Source organism: Stomoxys calcitrans, chromosome 1 (assembly GCF_963082655.1).
Source record: "Stomoxys calcitrans chromosome 1, idStoCalc2.1, whole genome shotgun sequence".
NCBI lineage: Eukaryota > Metazoa > Arthropoda > Insecta > Diptera > Muscidae > Stomoxys > Stomoxys calcitrans.
In genome coordinates this window covers 211,634,540-211,656,124 of record NC_081552.1, presented here as the reverse complement: position 1 = coordinate 211,656,124, position 21,585 = coordinate 211,634,540, and the positions used below count along the sequence as shown (strand labels likewise).

Here is a 21,585-nt window from a genome sequence, read left to right as displayed (position 1 = left end):
AGGGGGTAATCCACACTGCCTGGAATATCGGATATTGTATCAAGGATAATGAGAAAGCTCCCTTAACCTCACGGCAGTGGTCGCTGCAATTTGGGTAGCCACAATGTCCAGAGGCATAAGATGTAGCATTAAATTCAGTGCATCAGATGGTTGCATCCTCAGTGCGGCTGTGATGCACAAACAAGCCATCCGTTGGATCCGGTTAAGTATTGAGCAATAGGTGAACTTTTGAAGAGCCGTCCACAATACCACAACACCATATAGCATTATAGGTCTGACAACTGCAGTATATACCCAATGCATTACACTCGGTCTTAACTCCCAAATTTTGCCAATGACTTTCTTGCAGGTGTCTTGAACAAGACTGGCCTTTCTTGCCCTTTCTAAGATGTTGGATTTGAAGTTCAATTTCGTGTCCAGCAAAACACCCATGTATTTTGCGCTTTCTGTAAATGGAACATTCTCTCCTTCCAAGGACGCAGGTTCCACTGTAGGCAACTTGTATCTCCTGCTGAAAAGAACTACTTCTGTCTTGCACGGATTTATACCTATACTACCCCACTTTGCTGTTGCACGCAGAGCTTCCTGAAGTATATTTCTTAGAGTGCTGGGAAAATTTCCCTTAACCGCAATTGCCAAGTCATCAGCATATGCGACCACATTTACGCCTTTTTCATCCAGAGATAATAATATATAGTTAATGGCTATAGCTATATAAGTAGAGGAGACAGTACACCTCCTTGAGGAGTTCCTCTGCTGATCCATCATTTTAGATCCACAGATCCCAAGCCTTGACCGATTTGGACCGGATAAAAATTGCAATTTCCAGGGGCTCAAGAAGTCAAATCGGGAGATCGGTTTATATGGGATATATATCAGGATTACAGATTTAAACCGTACTGGGCACAGTTAATGGAAGTCAAAATAGGCACAGTTAGTGGATGTCAAAACACTATGTGCAAAATTTCAGCCAAATCGGACAAAAATTGCGGCTTTCAGGGGATCAGGAAGTCAAATCGGGAGATCGGTTTATATGGGATATATATCAGGATTACAGATTTAAACCGTACTGGGCACAGTTAATGGAAGTCAAAATAGGCACAGTTAGTGGAAGTCAAAACACTATGTGCAAAATTTCAGCCAAATCGGACAAAAATTGCGGCTTTCAGGGGATCAGGAAGTCAAATCGGGAGATCGGTTTATATGGGAGCTAAATCAGGTTATAGACCGATTGGATCGCACTTGGCTCCATTGTTGGGAGTCATAACAGAATACTATTGCAAAATTTCAGCCAAATCGGATGAAAATTGAGGCTTTCAGGGGCTCAAAAAGTCACATCTAGAGATCGGTTTATATGGGAGCTACATCAGGTTATAGACCGATTTGGATTGTACTTGGCTCCATTGTTGGGAGTCATAACAGAATACTATTTGCAAAATTTCAGCCAAATGGGATGAAAATTGAGGCTTTTACAGGCTCAAGAAGTCACATCTAAAAATCGGTTTATATGGGAGTTAAATCAGGTTATAGACCGATTTGGATCGTACTATGTACAGTTGTTGGAAGTCATAACAGAACACTACGTGCAAAATTTCAGCGCAATCGGACAAAAATTGGAAGCCACAATTTGGCAATTGGGCTCAAGAAATTAAATCGGGAGATCGGTTTATAGGGGAGCTAAATCTAAATCTGAACCGAGATTGCCCATTGACCATCCCCAACGACCTACATCAATATTAAGTATCTGTGCAAAATTTCAAGCGGCTAGCTTTACGCGTTTGACCTCTATCGTGATTTCGACAAAAGGACGGATGGACGGACATGGCTAGATCGACTTAGAACGTCGAGAGGATCCAGAATATATATACTTTATGGGGTCCTAGATCAATATTTCGAGGTGTTACAAACGGAATGACTAGATTAGTAGACCCCCATCATATGGTGGTGGGTATAATGAATGTGGCTACAACAACAACAACAAGTGTTGCGTATAAAGAATTATAAACTCATTTTTTATAGCCATACTCTCATTCGACTTGTGACTGTTATTATCCATTTGTTTGTTTAAACGTTATTTTCGGTATAAATATTTGTATATATTCTTACCTCTCTGGTAAATCCTTCAGGGCTGAATCAAGAATTTCTGGCTTTTTATCTGTGCCCTGAGGCAACAAGTTGGACAACTCATCTAAACATTTTTCCTCTAGCAACTTCTCATCTTCTGATTCAATCTGAAATGAGAGAGAGAGAGAAAGAGAGATGTAGAGAGAAAATCGAATAACTGTATCTGCATGGATAAATTTTGTATAGATAAAGAATTTGAACTTCGAACATAGACTGGTTGGTGGCGCCTGTGAATAGAAATTAATGAGAATTAGCTAAGCACATGCCACAAGCAGAATTCTGCTCGTAATGGCATGAAGTGTGCGTCGTTTGCATTTTCTTAATATGGGAAGGAAACTATGGCGAAATGCACGTAAGGGCTTCGGCAGTCGTCGTGCATATCTTTTGTTCTCGTATTTCTTCTTTTTGCTGTAATTCGATTTTTTTAATATTTTCGGCAGAGCTGCTTGCTTTGAAAAAGAAAAATAAAATAATTACCAACACCCATAAGCTTGACATTTGATGTACAATTTTGAAAGCACAAACAATTCTCTATAACTTCTATCCCCTTTGGCAGAATTATGCTCTTAATGACATGCAGTTTGTGTAGTTTGGATTTTCTAAATATGCATTATTTCCTTTCTAGTGAAGGAAACTATGGCGTAATGCACGTATATAGGGTTTTTTTTTTCTTTTCTTTTTGCTGTAAATTTAATATTTTTTCAATTTTCTCGGCAGAGCTGCTCTGCCAAAGTTATGCCCCGCTGGTCGTTACCTAGGGGAGAATGCCATGAAGTGTGATGCACATTAAAGTCTCCTAGAACCAGGCAATTATGGCCTGACAGTAGGCCACTAAATTGTCGGACCTGTAAACTTGGTCATTAATTGGGACACAACTACCAACCGGCAGTATGTACACGTCGTATAGTTTTATCTCGGCAGTAACGAACCCGATTGCTATCCCCACGCATTACATGTAGCGCCGAGCGCAGTCGAGATGGATCTATCCTGTCCTGGTCCAATGATCTGTGCTAGTATTTTCGTTGACCGCTCTACGATCGCTGGCATGATGGCGTATGCACGGCTAGTGCTCGCCGGATGGGGTAGTTTTTTGCGCAAGCGTATCACCTTAGCAGGAAAAAAAAAGTTATACATGCCAGGTTTACTATTGGGTTGCCCAAAAAGTAATTGCGGATTTTTTAAAAGAAAGTAAATGCATTTTTAATAAAACTTAGAATGAACTTTAATCAAATATACTTTTTTACACTTTTTTTCTAAAGCAAGCTAAAAGTAGCAGCTGATAACTGACAGAAGAAAGAATGCAATTACAGAGTCACAAGCTGGGAAAAAATTTGTCAACGCCGACTATATGAAAAATCCGCAATTACTTTTTGGGCAACCCAATATATGTAAATGAAAAACTAGAAAGTCTAACTTAAAAGAAGAAGCTCCAAACCTACCTGTAGGAAGCCTGGTCTGATGCCTGGTGTTCTGGTGACGGTTATGCCCTCCCTATGGAGTCGAAGCATAGCAACTTCAATTTTATCATCTTAGCCTCTTCCTATGCTCTATCTCAAACGAGAAGGATTGAAGATGTAGATGATGATGTCCACCTAAACAAGCGTCCTGTCAGGTCTTTGTGCGACATCAGCCACTTCAAGCTGCTATGGTCCGTGATAATGGTGAACGGCATTAGCTCAATATATGGGCGAAACTTCTTTACCGCCATTACCACGGCCAAGTATTCCCTCTCTGTCACGGAATAATTCCTTTGAGCTGATGTCAGCTTCTGAGAAAAGTAGGCTATGGGATGCTCTCCGCCTTTTTCATCCTTCTGGAAAAGCACAGCTCCAATCCCAAGGTCGGAGGCATCACATTGCACAAAAAAGTGTATATCAATATATGGGCGAAATTTCTTTACAGCCACTACTACGGCCAAACAATCCCCGTTATGTCACAGAATAATTCCTTTAAACAGATGCCATCTTTTGGGAAAAGTAGGTTATGAAATGCTCTCCGCCTTTTTCATCCTTCTGGAAAAGCACAGCTCCAATCCCAATGTCGGAGGCATCACATTGCACATAAAAGTGTTTATCAATATATGGGCGAAACTTCTTTACCGCCATTACCACGGCCAAGTATTCCCTCTCTTTTTCATCCTTCTGGAAAAGGACAGCTCCAATCCCAAGGTCGGAGACATCACATTGCACGAAGAAGTGTTTATCAAAATTGGGATGGGTCAAAATCGGACTGTAACCGAGGCGTTTTTTAAATTGTCAAAAAGCCACTTTCGCCTCAAGAGTGAAAACAAACTGTTTGCCTTTCTTCAACGTCTCAAAGATAGGAGAAGCAATGGCGGTATAATTCGTTATAAATCTCCTATACCAACCAGTTGCGCCGGAAAAACTGTGAACCTGCGGGTAACAGAATTTAGTGATAGCATCCACCTTGCTCGGGTCATGTTTGAGCTCCCCTCCACCAGCAGTACCAGATGGGTGTCGAAGCTTGGCGATACTATCAGCAGATCATCCAAGTAGTCGAAGACACGGTCGCGTATTGCTGAGGGGATCACTTTATCTATTGAACGGCACAACTTTTGAGCTGCATTACACAGGTCAAAAGGCATGACCGTAAAATGGTAAAGTGGTCTCCCCAGCACTGTAAAATCGCTTTTTTTCTCTACTTGAAAGACACAATCGCGTATTGCTGAGGGGATCACTTTATCCCACAACCTTTGAGCTGCATTACACAGTCCAAAGGGCATGACCGTAAATGGTAAAATGGTCTCCCCGGCACTGTAAAAGCGGTATTTTCTCTACTTGAATGATCTAAAGGTATCTGCCAGAAGGCGTCCTTCAGGTCGACACTCGATAAAAAGTACGTATCACCCAGTCGACTAAGCAGTCCTTTAATGTGCGGGAGAGAATAGACATCTTTGACTGTCAGAGCATTTCGCTTCCGAGCGTCCAGACACAGCCGGTTTTTCTCGGCCTTGCGAACTAGAGTTATTGAATGGGTCCAAGCACTCTCACTGGGCTCAATGACTCCCATGGCCAACATCCTGTCTAGATCCGCGTTCATCAACTTCTGCACTGCCGGGAAGACTAGGTAATGCTAACTTTTTACTGGTTGTTGTTATTGTAGCAGTGTGTTGTACAGCCCTTGCCGATGGAGAACTCCATCGGGCCAATCCGGTACGTACAACCGGCTGCCATGGGATTGTTTTTACTGGTACTGCGTCGACGCTATCGATGGTGTGGATTTCAGACTTTGTCTTTCCCAAACCAGAACAAATCCTGGGTTTAATTCTGCAACTCTGTGGAGGATACATCTGAGGCCTCTGTGCTAAGGAAGATTCTGTCCTCGAGACCTATTACGGTGGGGTATATTCTGAAGTCAGAGAATGTATGGACAATGTCTAGTGAGGAAACACTCGAACTACTCGTTGATACACATTTTCCGGGAAATTCTCCAACGGACAACGTGGCGCCAGAAGAGGTTGTCATTGATATGCATTCGTCAGAGGCTATTAGGGAAATTGTGTCTGAGCCGAAAATCCTTTGGGCGATAAAAAGTTTCGACTCCTTTAAGTCGCCAGGCCCTGATGATGTACCACCGGTTGAATTACAAGCTGTGTCTGATAGACTGGTTCCCTGCCTCAAGGAGATATACTGTGCTTGTATCAGAATGTCATATATACCTGTAGGATGGAAGGACCCGAAAGTCATTTTCATTCCGAAAGCAGGAAAACCCTACCACACGAAGGCAAAAGATTTTCGTCCTATTAGTCTGTCATCCTTTTTGCTGAAGACTTTTGAGTCTTCATTTTGGAAAGGGCATGAAATGAAACTGTTGTCCTATACACCTGCAAGAGAGCCATTGGCAAAAGTTGGGGGTTTAGACCGAGTCCCATGCATTGGATATATACTGCAGTTGTCAGACCTATAATGCTATATGGTATTGTGGTCTGGTGGACGGTGCTTCAAAAGTCCACCTACTGCTTAATACTTAGCCGTATTCAAAGGATGGCTTGTTTGTGTATCACAGTCGCACTAAGACCGACACCATCTGATGCACTGAATTTAATGCTACATCTTATGCCTCTGGACATTGTGGCTACCCAAATTGCAGCGACCACTGCCGTGAGGTTAAGGGAGCTTTCTGATTGGTCATGTGGCGGCTACGGACACTGTGTTATCCTTGATACAATATCCGATGTTCCAGGCAGTGTGGATTACACCCTATCTGAGCCGCTTTTTGATAAAAAATTACTGTACCACTATTTCTGATAGAACCGATTGGAACTACGATATCCCTGGTAACAAAAGTTACATAGACTTCTATACGATGGTTCCAAACTAAACGACCAAATGAGCTTTGGGGTGTACTCTAAAGATCTAGAACTGGTCATATCGAAAAGGTTACCCGACCACTGCAGTATGTATCAAGCAGAGATCCTTGCAATTAAAGAAGTGGTGGAATGGCTAAGATGTAATGTCATTACGACGATAGTTCTCATGTGGACCACCTCCATCAGGAGACAAAGATCCTACCAGTGCGAAGACATAACTACATGCTGTCTAAGCAATACCTTTTAGGCTGTTACCACGTCATCAGAAATCATCCAAATCATCATCTTGTGGATAGATACCCACCGCCCAGTAGTCTTAAGGTAGATCTACACGATCTAGAGCGTGAGGTTCAGCGCTACAAGAGAGAACCTCTAGATCAAGCGGCATATCAAGCGGGTCTGAACAACACTCATGCAGACACGGTAGCAGATGCGTTAATTCGCTACCGAGTGAATGTAGTCCTTGGAGAACGACCGCCACCCATTGCACCCGAAGAAATCGAACTCCCCCGGCAAACCAGAGTAGTTCTGGCTCAATTGCGTTCCGGCAGATGCAGCCGCCTCAATTCCCATGTCCCGATTGTAACCTGGGACCGCACGATACACGTCACCTGTTTAACTGCCCGGCCAGACCCACTTGACTTAGACCCAGATCCCTGTGGACGCACCCCATCTCAGTCGCGGAGTTCCTGGGTCTTCACACTCAACAGAATCAAGCAGACGAAAGATAGAACACAATAAACTGCTACAACAACAACAACAACGATTGCCATAAATATCTTCTCAGACAGCCAGGTAGCCATTAAATCCCGGGAGAAGGTATTTCTGAACACAAAAACCGCCGTCGACTGTCGCAAATCACTCAAAGAGATGGCTGTACAGTTAAAAATTTACCTGTTCTGGGTGCCAGGCCACAGATATATCCTAGGGAATTGTAAAGCGGATGAGCTTGCGGGACTAGGAACTACCCTACACATTCCAAGGATACAGTAGTCAGTGGATATGCCTCTTGCGACATGTAAGCTACGTTTTCAGAATCAGGCCCGAAGGACAACGAATGAAAGATGGTCACAAAGAGGGGGCTGTGAGAATTCCAAAACTATGTGACCTAATCTAGACTTGAAGAGCTCTACTCCTTTGTTGTCACTGGCTAGAACAGACGTCTCAGTCATTGTGTCCGTCATGACAGGTCACTGTCTATTCGGGAAACATGCTGACAGACTGAAGGTTGCCGGCAACGACTTTTGCAGAAGCTGTGAGGACATCGCGAAGAAGAAGAGACTAAAGAACACCTTCTGCGTGTGTGTCCCCCGCTAGCAGTCAGTAGGAGTTCCACTTTAGGTTCTCATTTCTTTGAGAAACTGTCTGATTTGGCGGATGTTAACATTCGCATGTTATTGGGTTTTTTAAAGCGATCTGGATGGTTCAACGGTAGAAACTAGAAGGCATATTCCTTCTTCTGTTTCTGTGCTATCACAATGGAAGAAAATGTCTAAGTGAATCTGATGGCAGACTGCCACTTAAACCTAACCTTTCTTAGTAAAACAGGGGAATTTTGCCACTAGCATCTCCAAATGTTGTCGTTGTGGATCAGAGAGGCTATGAACTGTTCTGTCATCACTAGCCCCTTCACTGGCTTCGTCGCAGGTCTATACTGCACGGAATGGTGTATCACCAAGACCAACCCCCCCACCCTCACTCCTTAAGCCATCCTTACGGAGCCATCCGTATAGATGTCTATGTATTGGGTTGCCCAAAAAGTAATTGCGAATTTTTTAAAAGAAAGTAAATGGATTTTTAATAAAACTTAGAATGAACTTTTATTAAATATACTTTTTTTTACACTTTTTTTCTAAAGCAAGCTAAAAGTAACAGCTGATAACTGACAGAAGAAAGAATGTAATTACAGAGTCACAAGCTGTGAAAAAATTTGTCAACGCCGACTATATGAAAAATCCGCAATTACTTTTTGGGCAACCCAATAATTTCTTTTATCAGGAACACAATCCCATGTACGTACTGGATTGAACCGATGGAGTCCTTCATCGACAAGGCAGCCCGGGTGTCTGGTGTCCAAATTTAAAAATCAAATTTCCCACAAGAAATTCTTGAAGGCTCAAATTTCCATGAAATTTCAAATCAAATTAAATTTTTAAACAAAAAGAAAAGAAAAAAAAAGACACATGTGTTATCATAACAACTATCTGCACTTAACTTTGCCCCCATTGCGATAAAAACACCAAACAAGGTAGGTATTATCTCAAAACTGAAGGCTTTTTTTCTATTGACCGCAAAAAAAAGAGAAATGAAAGCAAGAGTTTGAAATCGAAAGTTTTGTCAGCCAAGCAAACAAGACAAAGTGCAATCGAAATGTTTCAAAATGCTAATCTAAACGGAACTAATGTTGCTTAGTTCTACTACAAAACACTACAATTGATAAAATAAATAAAGAAATCAATTGAAAAAAGTATATTCCCCCTCCTCATAAGATAAGAAACCTTTCAAGTGCGAAAAGACAATTAACAACAGACGCCGCACAAGAAAACCCATCATAAACCCGCATTTTCTGGCGCGAAAGGCAATAAAAAATCTAATATGAAAAACTCAAGGTCAACGGCGTTAGTAATCACATTCACATACTTATGCCAACATTTTAGAACGGCTCGAAAGCCGGCATCTGACCAACCAGCAACAAACAGTTTTTCTTATCAACCAAAGTATTGTATTGGGTTGCCCAAAAAGTAATTGCGGATTTTTTAAAAGAAAGTAAATGCATTTTTATTAAAACTTAGAATGAACTTTAATCAAATATACTTTTTTTACACTTTTTTTCTAAAGCAAGCTAAAAGTAACAGCTGATAACTGACAGAAGAAAGAATGCAATTACAGAGTCACAAGCTGTGAAAAAATTTGTCAACGCCGACTATATGAAAAATCCGCAATTACTTTTTGGGCAACCCAATATATTCCAAAAAAAAAAATGATATTTGCGAATATTTTTTTAAGGGAAGTAAAGTTTCATCTTTATACCCCTCACCGTAAAATAGAGGGTATATTCATTTAGTCATTCCCTTTGCAACACATCGAAATATCAATTTCCGACCCTACAAAGTATAAATATTTTGGATCGTCGTCAAATTCTAAGACGATTTAACGATGTCCGTGTGTCTGTCCGTCTATCCGTCTGTTTTAATCACTCTACAGCCTTCAAAAATTGAGATATTGAGCTGAAATTTGGCTGAGATACTTCTTTTAGATGCACGCTGGTTAAGTTCTTGAACGAGCCAAAATCGGACCATATTTGGCTATAGCTGCTATATAGATCGATCTGCCGATAAAGGGTCTGCAGCGCATAAAAGCTTTATTTTTTTAACCGATTTCGCTGAAATTTGAAACAGTGAGTAGTTTTAGGCCTCCCGACATCTGACCTAAATATGGTTCAGGTCGGACTATATTTAGATATGGCTGCCATATAGACCGATCTGCCGATAAATGGTCTGAAGCCCATTAAAGCTTTATTTATTATCCGATTACGCTAAAATTTTAAAAAGGGGGTAGTTTTAAGCCTCCCGATATCTGACCCAAATATGGTCCAGGTTGGAATATATTAAAATATAGCTGCCATTTAGACGATCTGCCGATAAAGGGTCTGAAGTTCATAAATGCTTTATTTTTTTATCCGATTTCGCTGAAATTTGAAGCGGTTGGTTATTTTGAACATCCCGACATCCGACCTACATATGGTTCAGATCGGACTATATTTGGCTATAGCTCATATATAGCGATAAAAGCTTTATTTTTTATATGATTTCGCTAAAATTTGAAACTGTGAGTAATTTTAGGCATCCCGACATACGACCTTAATATGGTCCAGATCGGACTATATTTAGATAAAGCTGCCATATAAACCGATCTGCCCAACAAAGCTTTATTTTTTTTTTTTTTTACAGATTTCACTGAAATTTGAAACAGTGAGTTATTTGGAGCCTCCCGATATCCGACCTAAATATGATTCAGATAGGACTATATTTGGATATAGCTGCCATATAGACCGATCTCTCGATTTAGGGTCTTGGGCCCATTAAAGGCGCATTTATTTTCCGATTTCACTGCAATTTAGGACATTGAATTGTGTAAGGCCCCTCTTCAGTTTGGCCCAGATCGATCCAGATTTGGATATAGCTGCCAAATGCAATGAACTCTCGATTTAAGGTTTTGGGCCCATAAAATGCGCATTTATTGTCCGATGTCGCCGAAATTTGGGACAGTGAGTTGTGGTAGGCTCCTTCAAATCTTTTTGCAATTTGGCTCAGATCGATCCAGATTTGGATGTAGCTGCCATATAGACCGATTTCTCGATTTAAGGTCTTGGGCCCATAAAAGGCCCATTTATTGTCCGATGTCGCCGAAATTTGGTACAGTGAGATGAGTTAGGCCCCTCGATATCCTTCTTCAATTTGGCCTAGATACATCTATATTTGAATATAGATGCCATATAGACCGATCTCTCGATTTTAGGTTTTGGGACCATAAAAGGTGCATGTAATGTCCGATGTCGTCGAAATTTCCGACAATAAGTTGAGTTGGGGCTTTCGATATGCTTCTTCAATTTGGCTTAGATCGGTTCAGATTTGGATATAGCTGCCATGTAAACCGATGTCTCGATTTAAAGTCTGATCGACACAGTGATTTATGTTACGCTTTTCGACATCCACGTCGTATATGGTTCAGATCGGTCTATATGTGGATATAGCTAACAAAAAGGCCAATATTTTGTTCTATAAATTGAACAATGACTCAATGTTCATGCCGAATTTGGTCCAAATTGGACCATATTTCGATATAGCTACTATGAGGGCATAAATTATGAATTTTTCAACAGATTATAATGAAAGTTGGTTTACATTACATACCCGAGGTGGTGGGTATGCAAAGTAAGTAAAAATACTTATTTTTATACCCTCCACCATAGGATGGGGGTATATTAATTTTATCATTATGTTTGTAACTACTCGAAATATTCGTCTGAGACCCCATAAAGTTTATATATTCTTGATCGCCGAGACATTTTATGTCGATCAAGCCATGTCCGTCCGTCTGTCTGTCGAAAGCGCGCTAACTTTCGAAGGATTAAAGCTAGCAGCTTGAAATTTTGCACAAATACTTCATATTAGTGTAGGTCGGTTGGGATTGTAAATGGGCCATATCGGTCCATGTTTTGATATAGCTGCCATATAAACCGATCTTGGTTCTTGATTTCTTGAGTCTCTAGAGGGCGCAATTCTGGTCCGATTGGAATGAAATTTTGCACGACGTGGTTTGTTATGATATCCAACAACTGTGCCAAGTATGGTTCAAATCGGTTCATAACCTGATATAGCTGTCATATAAACAGATCTGGGGACTTGACTTCTTGAGCTTTTAGAGGGCGCAATTCTTATCCGATTTGCATGAAATTTTGTACGAAGTATTTTGTTATGATATCCAAAAACTGTGCCAAGTACAGTTCAAATCGGTTCATAACCTGATATAGCTGTCATATAAACAGATCTGGGGACTTGACTTCTTGAGCTTTTAGCTGAAATATTGCATGACGTTTTTTTATTCTTACTTTCAACAACTGTGTCAAATAAGGTTCAAATCGGTTCATAACCTGATATAGCTGCTATATAAACCGATTTGGGATCTAAACTTCTTGAGCCTCTAGAGGTCACAATTGTTATCCGATTTGCCTGAAATTTTGTACGACGGATCCTCTCATGACCATCAATATACGTTTTTATTATGGTCTGAATCGGTCTATAGCCTGATACAGCTCCCATATAAATCGATCTCTCTATTTTACTTCTTGCGCCCCCAAGGGCGCAATTCTTATTCGAATTGGCTGACATTTTACACAGGTCTCCAACATATAATTTAATTGTGGTCCAAACCGCACCATATCTTGATATCGGTCTAATAGCAGAGCAAATCTTTTCTTACATCATTTTTTTGCCTAAGAAGAGATGCCGGGAAAAGAACTCGACAAATGCGATCCATGCTGGAGGGTATATAAGATTCGGCCCGGCCGAACTTAGCACGCGTTTACTTGATATTTATTTATAAGTTATTGCAGACACTATAAATATAACAAATGGTGTGTTTCACAAGTATTTGGCGATATTTGTACACACGTATTAGAGATACATATATTAATAATCATTATTGTTGTTATAAGCAATCGATGGGCTATTTAATAACCTCCAGTAGCTCCAGTAGGTATGTGCCACAATCGCTGTTAGTATGCACATTAATTCATTCTGCGATTAGTTTGACCCCCATAGCAGGGTCAGATCTATTTCCAAAAACTAGCCGTCGCTTTAATTGCAGCTGTCTACTGCGTCTTTGCAGTTTCTGTCGCCGATCATATAAATAGGTGGTTTGATGACATGGGGTCTTGTAGCACGTATAGGAGTTTTTATGAATAGCGGTCGAATGCGTAGAGCTAGCTGTTGGAAAGTACGAAGTAGTCACAACCATTATTTGTATTGCAACACTGTGTTCTCTATTCCCTTTTGTGTATATTAGTTTTTACTATTCCTTTTTGATATTTCATTCTTTATTGTATTCGCTATTACATTGTACTCATATTCAAATTTACCAGTCAGTCTGGAATAAACTACAAATGAATTAACAACAGGTTATGGGCCCAGGCTCCGTTTTCAAGAAGACGCGTAAAGAATTAAATCGATTTTTATTTGCGAAGAGTACGGTTATGAAAAATAAATATGTCGGGCAACGTAATACGGATTGAGCCTTTAAATTCCCAGAATTACGATACATGGAAATTGCAAATTCGTGCAATTCTTATAAAAAATGACTTGTGGGCATATGTCAGTGGCGCATCACAATGCCCGTTAGCTGAAGCTGCCGAAATCGAGAAATGGAAGATCGCCGACCAGAAAGCTAGCGCGGATATTTTGTTATCAATGGCACCATCGGAATTGGGGCTCATATCCGAGTGTAAAACATCTAGGGATATATGGCTGAAATTGGAGTCCACATTCCAGTCGAAGGGGCCTGCCAGGAAGGCAACGTTGCTAAAGCGTGTTGCTTTGGCACGTATGAAGGAGGGTGAGAGTGCTCGCGATCATATGAACGAATTCTTCGACGCAGTGACCAAACTCAAAGAAATCAATGTAACCATCGGAGATGATTTACTGGCCATTTTGCTTCTGTACAGCTTGCCAGACTCGTTCGAGACATTTCGATGTGCATTGGAGACAAGGGATGCACTGCCAACGCCCGATGTGTTGAGAGTGAAAATACTCGAAGAGGACCAATCACGTAAAGCAAAAACAGAACGAGATGAGCAAAATGCAATGTATGTAAGGCCAAAGAAAAACAACGTCAACGGAAAATTTGAAAGAGTAGCGAGAGAGGATAAAGTCGAAAATGCAAAGGCACAAAAGCAAAGGCAAAAACAGGGTTGTTTCAAATGTGGAAGATTTGGGCATTATGCCAGAAACTGCAGATCAAACGCAAACCATGCTGAGGAGAGCGAGGGCAGAAAAGAGAAGTCGCTGTTTAATTGTGTTGATGTGACATTAAATTGTTTTGACATCTCTAGCGAATGGTGTTTGGATAGCGGCTGCACCTCTCATATGAGCGCATACAAAGAAGGGTTTGTTAGAATGAAAAGCATAAGGAAAAGCTTATGTTTGGCAAACGGTGAGATGAGCGAAATATCTGGTATTGGTGACGTCAAAATAAAAGTTGCTAACAAAGGGCAAATGCAACCTTTTATAATAAGAGACGTAATGTATGTTAAAGATTTACGCACCAATTTGCTGTCCATCTCAAAACTGACGAATAAGGGATACCAGGTGCACTTCCATAGGGATGAAGCCTTTATAATGGACGGTAAAAATGAAGTTTGCAGAGCAACTCGTAAAGGTAATCTTTACTTTATAAACTCGATTGACTCTGTTAATTCAGCTGAAGAGAAAATAGGTGAGATCGACCTGTGGCACCAGAAATTAGGCCATCTTAATGAACATGATTTGAAATTGCTTGCCGATACTAAGGGCGCACATGGGATTGAAATCAAGAAAGGCCAACGATTGTCAACATGTGCGGTGTGCTTGAGTGAGAAACAGACACGAAATAGTTTCAGCAGTCGAGGTGATAATCGTACCAGTGAATTATTGGAAGTGGTTCATAGTGATGTCTGTGGCCCCATGAGAGTTAATTCACATTCGAACGCAAGGTACTTTGTCACTTTCATCGACGACTATTCTCGATACTGTGAAGTCCATTTCTTGAAGCAGAAATCTGACGTGCTGGGTGCTTTTAAGAAATTTAAGAGTTCATCGGAACTATTAACTGGCAAAAAGATTAAATTTCTCCAATCGGATAACGGCACCGAATATCTAAATAAAGAATTCAATGATTACCTGGAAAAGGCCGGCATTAGACGAAGGTTGACGGCACCTCATACGCCGCAACAAAATGGCGTGTCGGAGAGGAAAAACCGGACGTTGCTAGAGATGGCTAGGTGCATGATGAAACAGGCAGGAGTACCTCCGGTATTTTGGGCGGAGGCCGTAAACACCGCTAATTATTTAAGAAATCGATGTCCCACTAGATCATTGAATGGAAAATTACCAATAAAAATTTGGACAGGTAAGACTCCATCGATTAAACACTTGAGAACTTTTGGCACCCGGGCATACGTTTTGATCAAGGATAAGACGAATGGGAAATTGGATTCGCGTTCTGATGAATGTATTTTGGTGGGTTACTCTGAAGAGGCGAAAGCATATCGTTTGTGGTCGCCAAAGAAACGTCATGTAATTATTAGCCGTGACGTCAAGTTTACAGAAGACTTTTATGGAGAAGCGTTTGAGCCAATAATCAGAGAAGACTTGGAGCCACAATACGAGTATGAAATGCCAATAGGAGAACAGGAGTACCCGGAACAGCGAGAACGACAGTCCCAGACATCATCTCAAAACGCGAATGATACATTTCAGACCCAGAACACAAATGCTGACGCCATAGAGGATAGTGAAGAGGACATGGATGATTTCGAGGGGTTTGAAGATTGCGAATTCATTAATGCCGTTTTTAACGACGAACCTACTACCTGTGGCGAGGCGATGAATTCCCCAGATGGTCTCAAATGGCGACTGGCAATTGAAGACGAATTTATAGCACAGATATTAAATGGTACTTGGGAAATTACCGAACAACCAGATGACAAGAAGGTGATTGCCAATAGATTCGTTTTTCGCACTAAAATGGACGATAAGAAGAAAGCTCGTCTAGTCGCAAAAGGGTGCTCCCAACGGCCAGGGGAGGATTTTTCGGACACCTACTCACCCGTCGTTCGATCGTCGACCATTCGACTAATGTCTGCTGTAGCTGTCGAAAATGACCTGGAAATCCATCAGATGGATTTTGTGACAGCATACCTGAATGGAGATCTTAAGGAAAGAGTCTTCATGCATGTACCTGATTATTTGGAGGAAGTCTTGCACAAATTGTCACGAGGAGAAACGGTTGGAACAAGCAAGGAGAAGAATCAGAAAGCCGTTGAAATTGCGGAAGCGTGGCTCAGGAATTTGAAGAAATATAAAAATCCAGTATGCAGACTCGTCAAGGCAATATATGGTCTACGACAATCAGGCCTAATGTGGTACCAGAAACTGAGTCACAGATTACAACAACTTGGATTAATACCATCGAAACAGGACCCTTGCTTATTCATAAACAGGAAAGGTGAGAAGATCACGCTAGTCACTGTTTACGTTGATGATTTATTAATAGCCACGGACGATAAGGAACAGCTATGCCACATAAAGAAGTCTTTGGCAGAATCCTTTGAGATGAAGGACCTTGGGAGGGTCAGCAGATGTTTGGGCATAGAATTTGACCAGGATTTGGAGAATGGTCAAATGTCATTAAAGCAGAAGGAATATACCGAATCCGTTCTTGCACGTTTCAACATGCAAAATTGCAAACCGGTTGTGACACCTTTAGAACAACAATGTAAATTGGATAAGCCTTTAGAACCTGATGCGACAATAATGCGAAAACATCCCTACCAAAGCTTGATCGGTGCCCTTATGTATTTAGCAGTCAGCACTCGGCCTGATATAGCGTACGCCGTAAATTTCTTAAGCCAGTTTAATTCGAATTACAATACTGAACATTGGAAGGCCGCCAAGAGGGTATTACGCTATCTTAAAGGGACGATCGATCATGGACTAAAGTATACCAAAGGCAACATTCAATTGTATGCGGTTGTGGACGCTGATTGGGGTTCCAATCTCTCCGATAGACGCTCCTACTCAGGATTTGCCTTCATAATGTCTTCCGGAGCAATCAGTTGGGAAGCTCGAAAACAGAGGACCGTGGCTTTATCGAGCACAGAAGCAGAGCTCCTTGCTATTACAGAGGCTTCAAAGGAGGCCTTGTATCTTCGACGAATCTTTGAGGAAATCAGACTGCCGAAAAACTGCATTACGATCTTCAACGACAGTCAGAGTGCCCAGAAATTGATACAAAGCGTCGGATACCACTCTCGTACCAAGCATATCGACGTCCGACATCAGTTTTTGCAACAGTACCGAAATTCTGGTTATATTAAATTGGAGTACAAGAGGACCGAAGATATGACAGCTGACGTACTCACGAAGGGCCTTGGTTCCAGTAAGCATCAACAACATATTCGAGAACTGGGCGTGGCCGAGATTCTATAGAGGACGTCCTACTTCGAGGGGAGGTGTTGGAAAGTACGAAGTAGTCACAACCATTATTTGTATTGCAACACTGTGTTCTCTATTCCCTTTTGTGTATATTAGTTTTTACTATTCCTTTTTGATATTTCATTCTTTATTGTATTCGCTATTACATTGTACTCATATTCAAATTTACCAGTCAGTCTGGAATAAACTACAAATGAATTAACAACACTAGCCGTTTAAAATTTTGCACAGATACTTACTATTGATGTTGAGATTGCAAATAGGCCATATCGGTTCCGATTTGGATATAGTTCCCATATAAACCGATCTCCCGATATGACTGCTTGAGCACCTGGAAGTCGCAATTTTTGTCCGAATTGACTGAAATTTGGCACATAGCGTTCTGCTACCACTTCCAACAATTGAGCCGAGTACGGTCCAAATCGGCCAAGAATCTCATATAGCTCCCATATAAACCGATCTCCCGATTTAACTTTTTGAGCCCCTGGAAGCCTCAATTTTCATCCGATGTGGCTAAAATTTGGAACATAGTGTTCTGTTATGACTTCCAACAACTGTGTCGAGTAAGGCCCAAATGATTCAAGAATCTCATATAGCTCCCATATAAACCGATCTCCCGATTTCACTTCCCTGAGCCCCTGGAAGCCGCAATTTTTGTTCGATTTGGCTGAAATTTTGCACATCGTGTTCTGTTATGACTTCCAAACACTGTGCCAAGTACGTTACAATTCGTTCAATAATCTCATATGGCTCCCCTATAAACCGATCTTCCGGTTTGACTTCTTGACTCCCTGGAAGCCGAAATTTTTGTCCGATTTGGCTGAAATTTTGCACATTATTCAGTTATGACTTCCAACAAAGTATGGTTCAAATCGGTCAAGAACCTGATATAGCTCCCATGTAAACCGGTCTCTCGATCATCCTTTGCTTTAATTGGCTATGACAGAATATTTCTTCCACTAGCCGAACGTAGAATAGCGTTCCAAGCGCCTCGATCTTCTGCACTCATTCTAAAATCTCTGACGCCAAGTTTCGAGGTGTCTCCCACAACTTGATCTTTCCATCGGGCTTTTGGTCTTCCCGGTTTGCGTGTACCACCGTGTTTGCCTTCAAAAGACTTCTTTGCTGGAGCTTCTTCATCCATTCTGACAACATGACCTAGCCAACGCAGCCGTTGTATTTTGATGCGTGTAACTATGCTATCGTCGTCATACAGCTCATACAGCTCGTGGTTCATACGTCGCCTATATTCTCCGTTAACGCAAACTGGTCCATATATTTTACGAAGAATCTTTCTCTCAAATACTCCAAGCACTGCCTCATCTGCTTTCACAAGTATACATGCTTCAGAACCACATAACAGCACGGGTAGTATCAGTGTCTTGTAAAGTGTAATCTTCGTCTATCAAGTCCAAAGTAGCATCTGTTTGCCAGTATTTTCCTCGCTTTATCTCAAAACTGGTGTCATTCGTTTCGGTTACGGCGGTGCCGAGGTAGATAAAGTTACTGACTATCTCAAAGTTGTGGTTCCCAACTTTCTCCATTTTCTTTAACTGCTCGGTTGTACAAGGCTTTTTGGGAGTGGAAACCATCCATTTCGTCTTATCTCCATTTACTGCCAGATCCATTTTCACTGACTCTCTTTCGATTCTTTCATAGGCTGCAGTTACTACTTCCGGTGACCGACCTATGATATCGATATCGTCGGCATAGGCGAGTAGCATGTGCTCTCTTGTGATTAGTGTGCCATATCTATTCACTTCTGCATCTCGTATAATCTTCTCCAGCAGGATATTAAAGAGATCACACGAGAGGCTGTCTCCTTGTCTGAAACCTCGTTTGGTATTAAATGGTTCGGAGAGATTCTTTCCTATTCTTACTGAGGAACGCATATCAGCAAATGTCATCCTGCAGAGTCTTATCCTGCAGGGATACCAAACTCAGACATGGCTTGAAATACCTTTGAACGTAAAGGAGTATCGAAGGCGGCTTTGTAGTCAACAAAGAGGTGGTAGGTGTTGATTTGTCCTTCTCGGGTCTTTTCCAGGATTTGGCGCAGTGTGAATATCTGGTCTAGGATGGATTTACCAGGTCTAAAGCCGCATTGATAGGGCCCAATTATCTCATTGACTTTAGGTTTTAATCTTTCACACAGAACGCTCGAGAGTATCTTGTATGCGATGGGGAGGCGACTTATTCCTCTGTAGTTGGCATATTCCGTCTTGTCTCCTTTCTTGTGTACGGGACATAGTATGCTGAGGTTCCAATCATCGGGTATGCGTTCTTCTAGCTGATGCATACGCCTTATCAGCGTGTCGCCTCCGGTCTTAAATAGTTCAACGGGTCGTCTCCTGCTGCCTTGTTGTTCTTTAGCCGGGTTACTGCTACTTGGACCTCTCATCTCGATCATCCTAGAGCTTTAATTTTTGCTAGTTTGACAGAATTTTGGCAGGTAGAATAAAATAATGACCTTCCTAGGTGGTGGTTACCCAAGATTCGGCACGGCATGCTTTAACTTGTTTTAGATCAATTCAAATTGCCATATTAAACGATGTTCTGTGCTAAAGAACTTATTTACCGGTCTAGGTATTTGGTGCGGTGGCGACAGTTCTTAGTGGTAACGCTTTAAACCATGTAAAATTTTTGAACAAAAAAGTTTTGCCCAGCAGCACGTCGTTTGGAAAAGAAGGTCCCTTATCGATGAGCCCCTTATCTTATCAGGCTGAACGTCATAATTATGGGGGAATGCCGGCCTACATTTATTTGTGTCCCCAAACTAAATGAATCACACAGTCACCCATTAGGTCATTATGATTGTTCGACTGTTTTGGGGTGAGGTGGTCCGCTGGGTATATGAGCAAAATAAAGATATCAGATTCGCAGTCCACAAACTTATACCTTTCATTGGAACCCCACTTTGTCATGATTGGTGTATGCAGTCGTTTGATGGAGGCCGTCCATACGAGGGTTGTGCGGCACACCCCATCTGCCACTTGTGTAAAAATTTGAATGACGCCCTCCACTTAAAACAAAAATCTATCACTTGATTCCCCATTGTTTGAATGGGTCAAATAACCACTAGGAACTACCCTACACATTCCAGGGATACTGAAATCTGTGGGTATGCCTCTTGCGACATGTAAGCTAAGTTTTCAGAATCAGTCCCAAAGGACAACGAATGATAGATGGTCACAAAGAGGGGGCTGTGAGCATTGCAAAACTATGTGACCTAATCTAGACTTGAAGAGGTCTACTGCTTTGTTGTCATTGACTAGAATAGACGTCTCAGTCATTGTGTCCGTCATGACAGGCCACTGTCTAATCGGAAAACATGCTGACCGACTGAAGGTTGCCAGTAACGACTTTTGCAGAAACTGGGAGGACATCGAAGAAGAAGAGACCATAGAACACCTTTTGTGTGTGTGTCCCGCAATAGCAGTCAGAAAAAGTTTCAATTTAGGTTCTCATTTTTTTGAGAACCTGCTAAAGCCATCTGAATGGTTCAACGGTAGGAACTGTAAGGCATCTTCCTTCTTCTGCTCCTGTGGTCTCACAATGGACGAAAACGTCTAAGTGAGTCTGATGAGAGACTGTTTAATCTATTAAATCACATCTTCTACAGCATACATCAGTGCAGGAGAATATGCTTTCTATTAAATCACATCTAATTCGGGGTTATTAGCCAGCACTAAAATAATGAAAATTCGTATACCCAAGCAAAAAATTTTCAAACTATGCTGACAAAATTTCCCTAGAAAATCCTCAATTTTAGCCTTTTTCTCCATCAAAATCCCCATACCCCAAATGAGAAAATTTTTTCGTCAATCCCAAAAAAAAAATCTCTACCATTGAAAATTGCAAAGAAGACAATGCAAAGGCATTGGTTTTCGCAAATCATCAAATGGCTACAATGGTAGATATCAAAAAGTGTGATCAGCACTCGAATTATATGGGTTGCCCAAAAAGTAATTGCGGATTTTTCATATAGTCGGCGTTGACAAATTTTTTCAACGGCTTGTGACTCTGTAATTGCATTCTTTCTTCTGTCAGTTATCAGCTGTTACTTTAAGCTTGCTTTAGAAAAAAAGTGTAAAAAAAGTATATTTGATTAAAGTTCTAAGTTTTATTAAAAATGCATTTACTTTCTTTTAAAAAATCCGCAATTACTTTTTGGGTAACCCAATAGAAGAAAAAACAAATAAGGTAGCACTTGAAATCTACAATAAGACGCTACGTCATAAGAAGCTCACCAAATTGTAATATCAGGCAATTAGCAGCGTTACTGAGGTAATCAAGTCAGCCCCATGACGCATAGCATTCATTTAACAACCACAACCAAATAAATCGCACAACAGGCCCATTACAGGCCGCATAGTTGAT

At 41.2% G+C, this 21,585-nt stretch overlaps 2 protein-coding genes across 5 annotated transcripts in view; one reads left to right on the top strand and one right to left on the bottom strand.

Moving 5' to 3' along the window:
- Positions 1 to 21,585, top strand: part of LOC106086256 (mucin-2) — a 177,185-nt gene that overhangs the window by 15,871 nt on the left and 139,729 nt on the right. The window lies entirely within an intron of this gene.
- LOC106086009 (phosphatidate cytidylyltransferase, photoreceptor-specific) overlaps positions 1 to 21,585 on the bottom strand; it is a 43,557-nt gene that overhangs the window by 14,258 nt on the left and 7,714 nt on the right. For 3 of the 4 annotated variants that reach the window (XM_059371061.1, XM_059371053.1, XM_059371059.1), the window contains one exon: positions 2,107 to 2,231. In XM_059371061.1, coding sequence (XP_059227044.1) covers positions 2,107 to 2,231 — 125 coding nt within the window. Of the gene's footprint in view, positions 1 to 2,106; positions 2,232 to 3,563; positions 3,656 to 21,585 lie in introns of those variants that run through there. The other variant, XM_059371065.1, reaches the window with a different exon arrangement.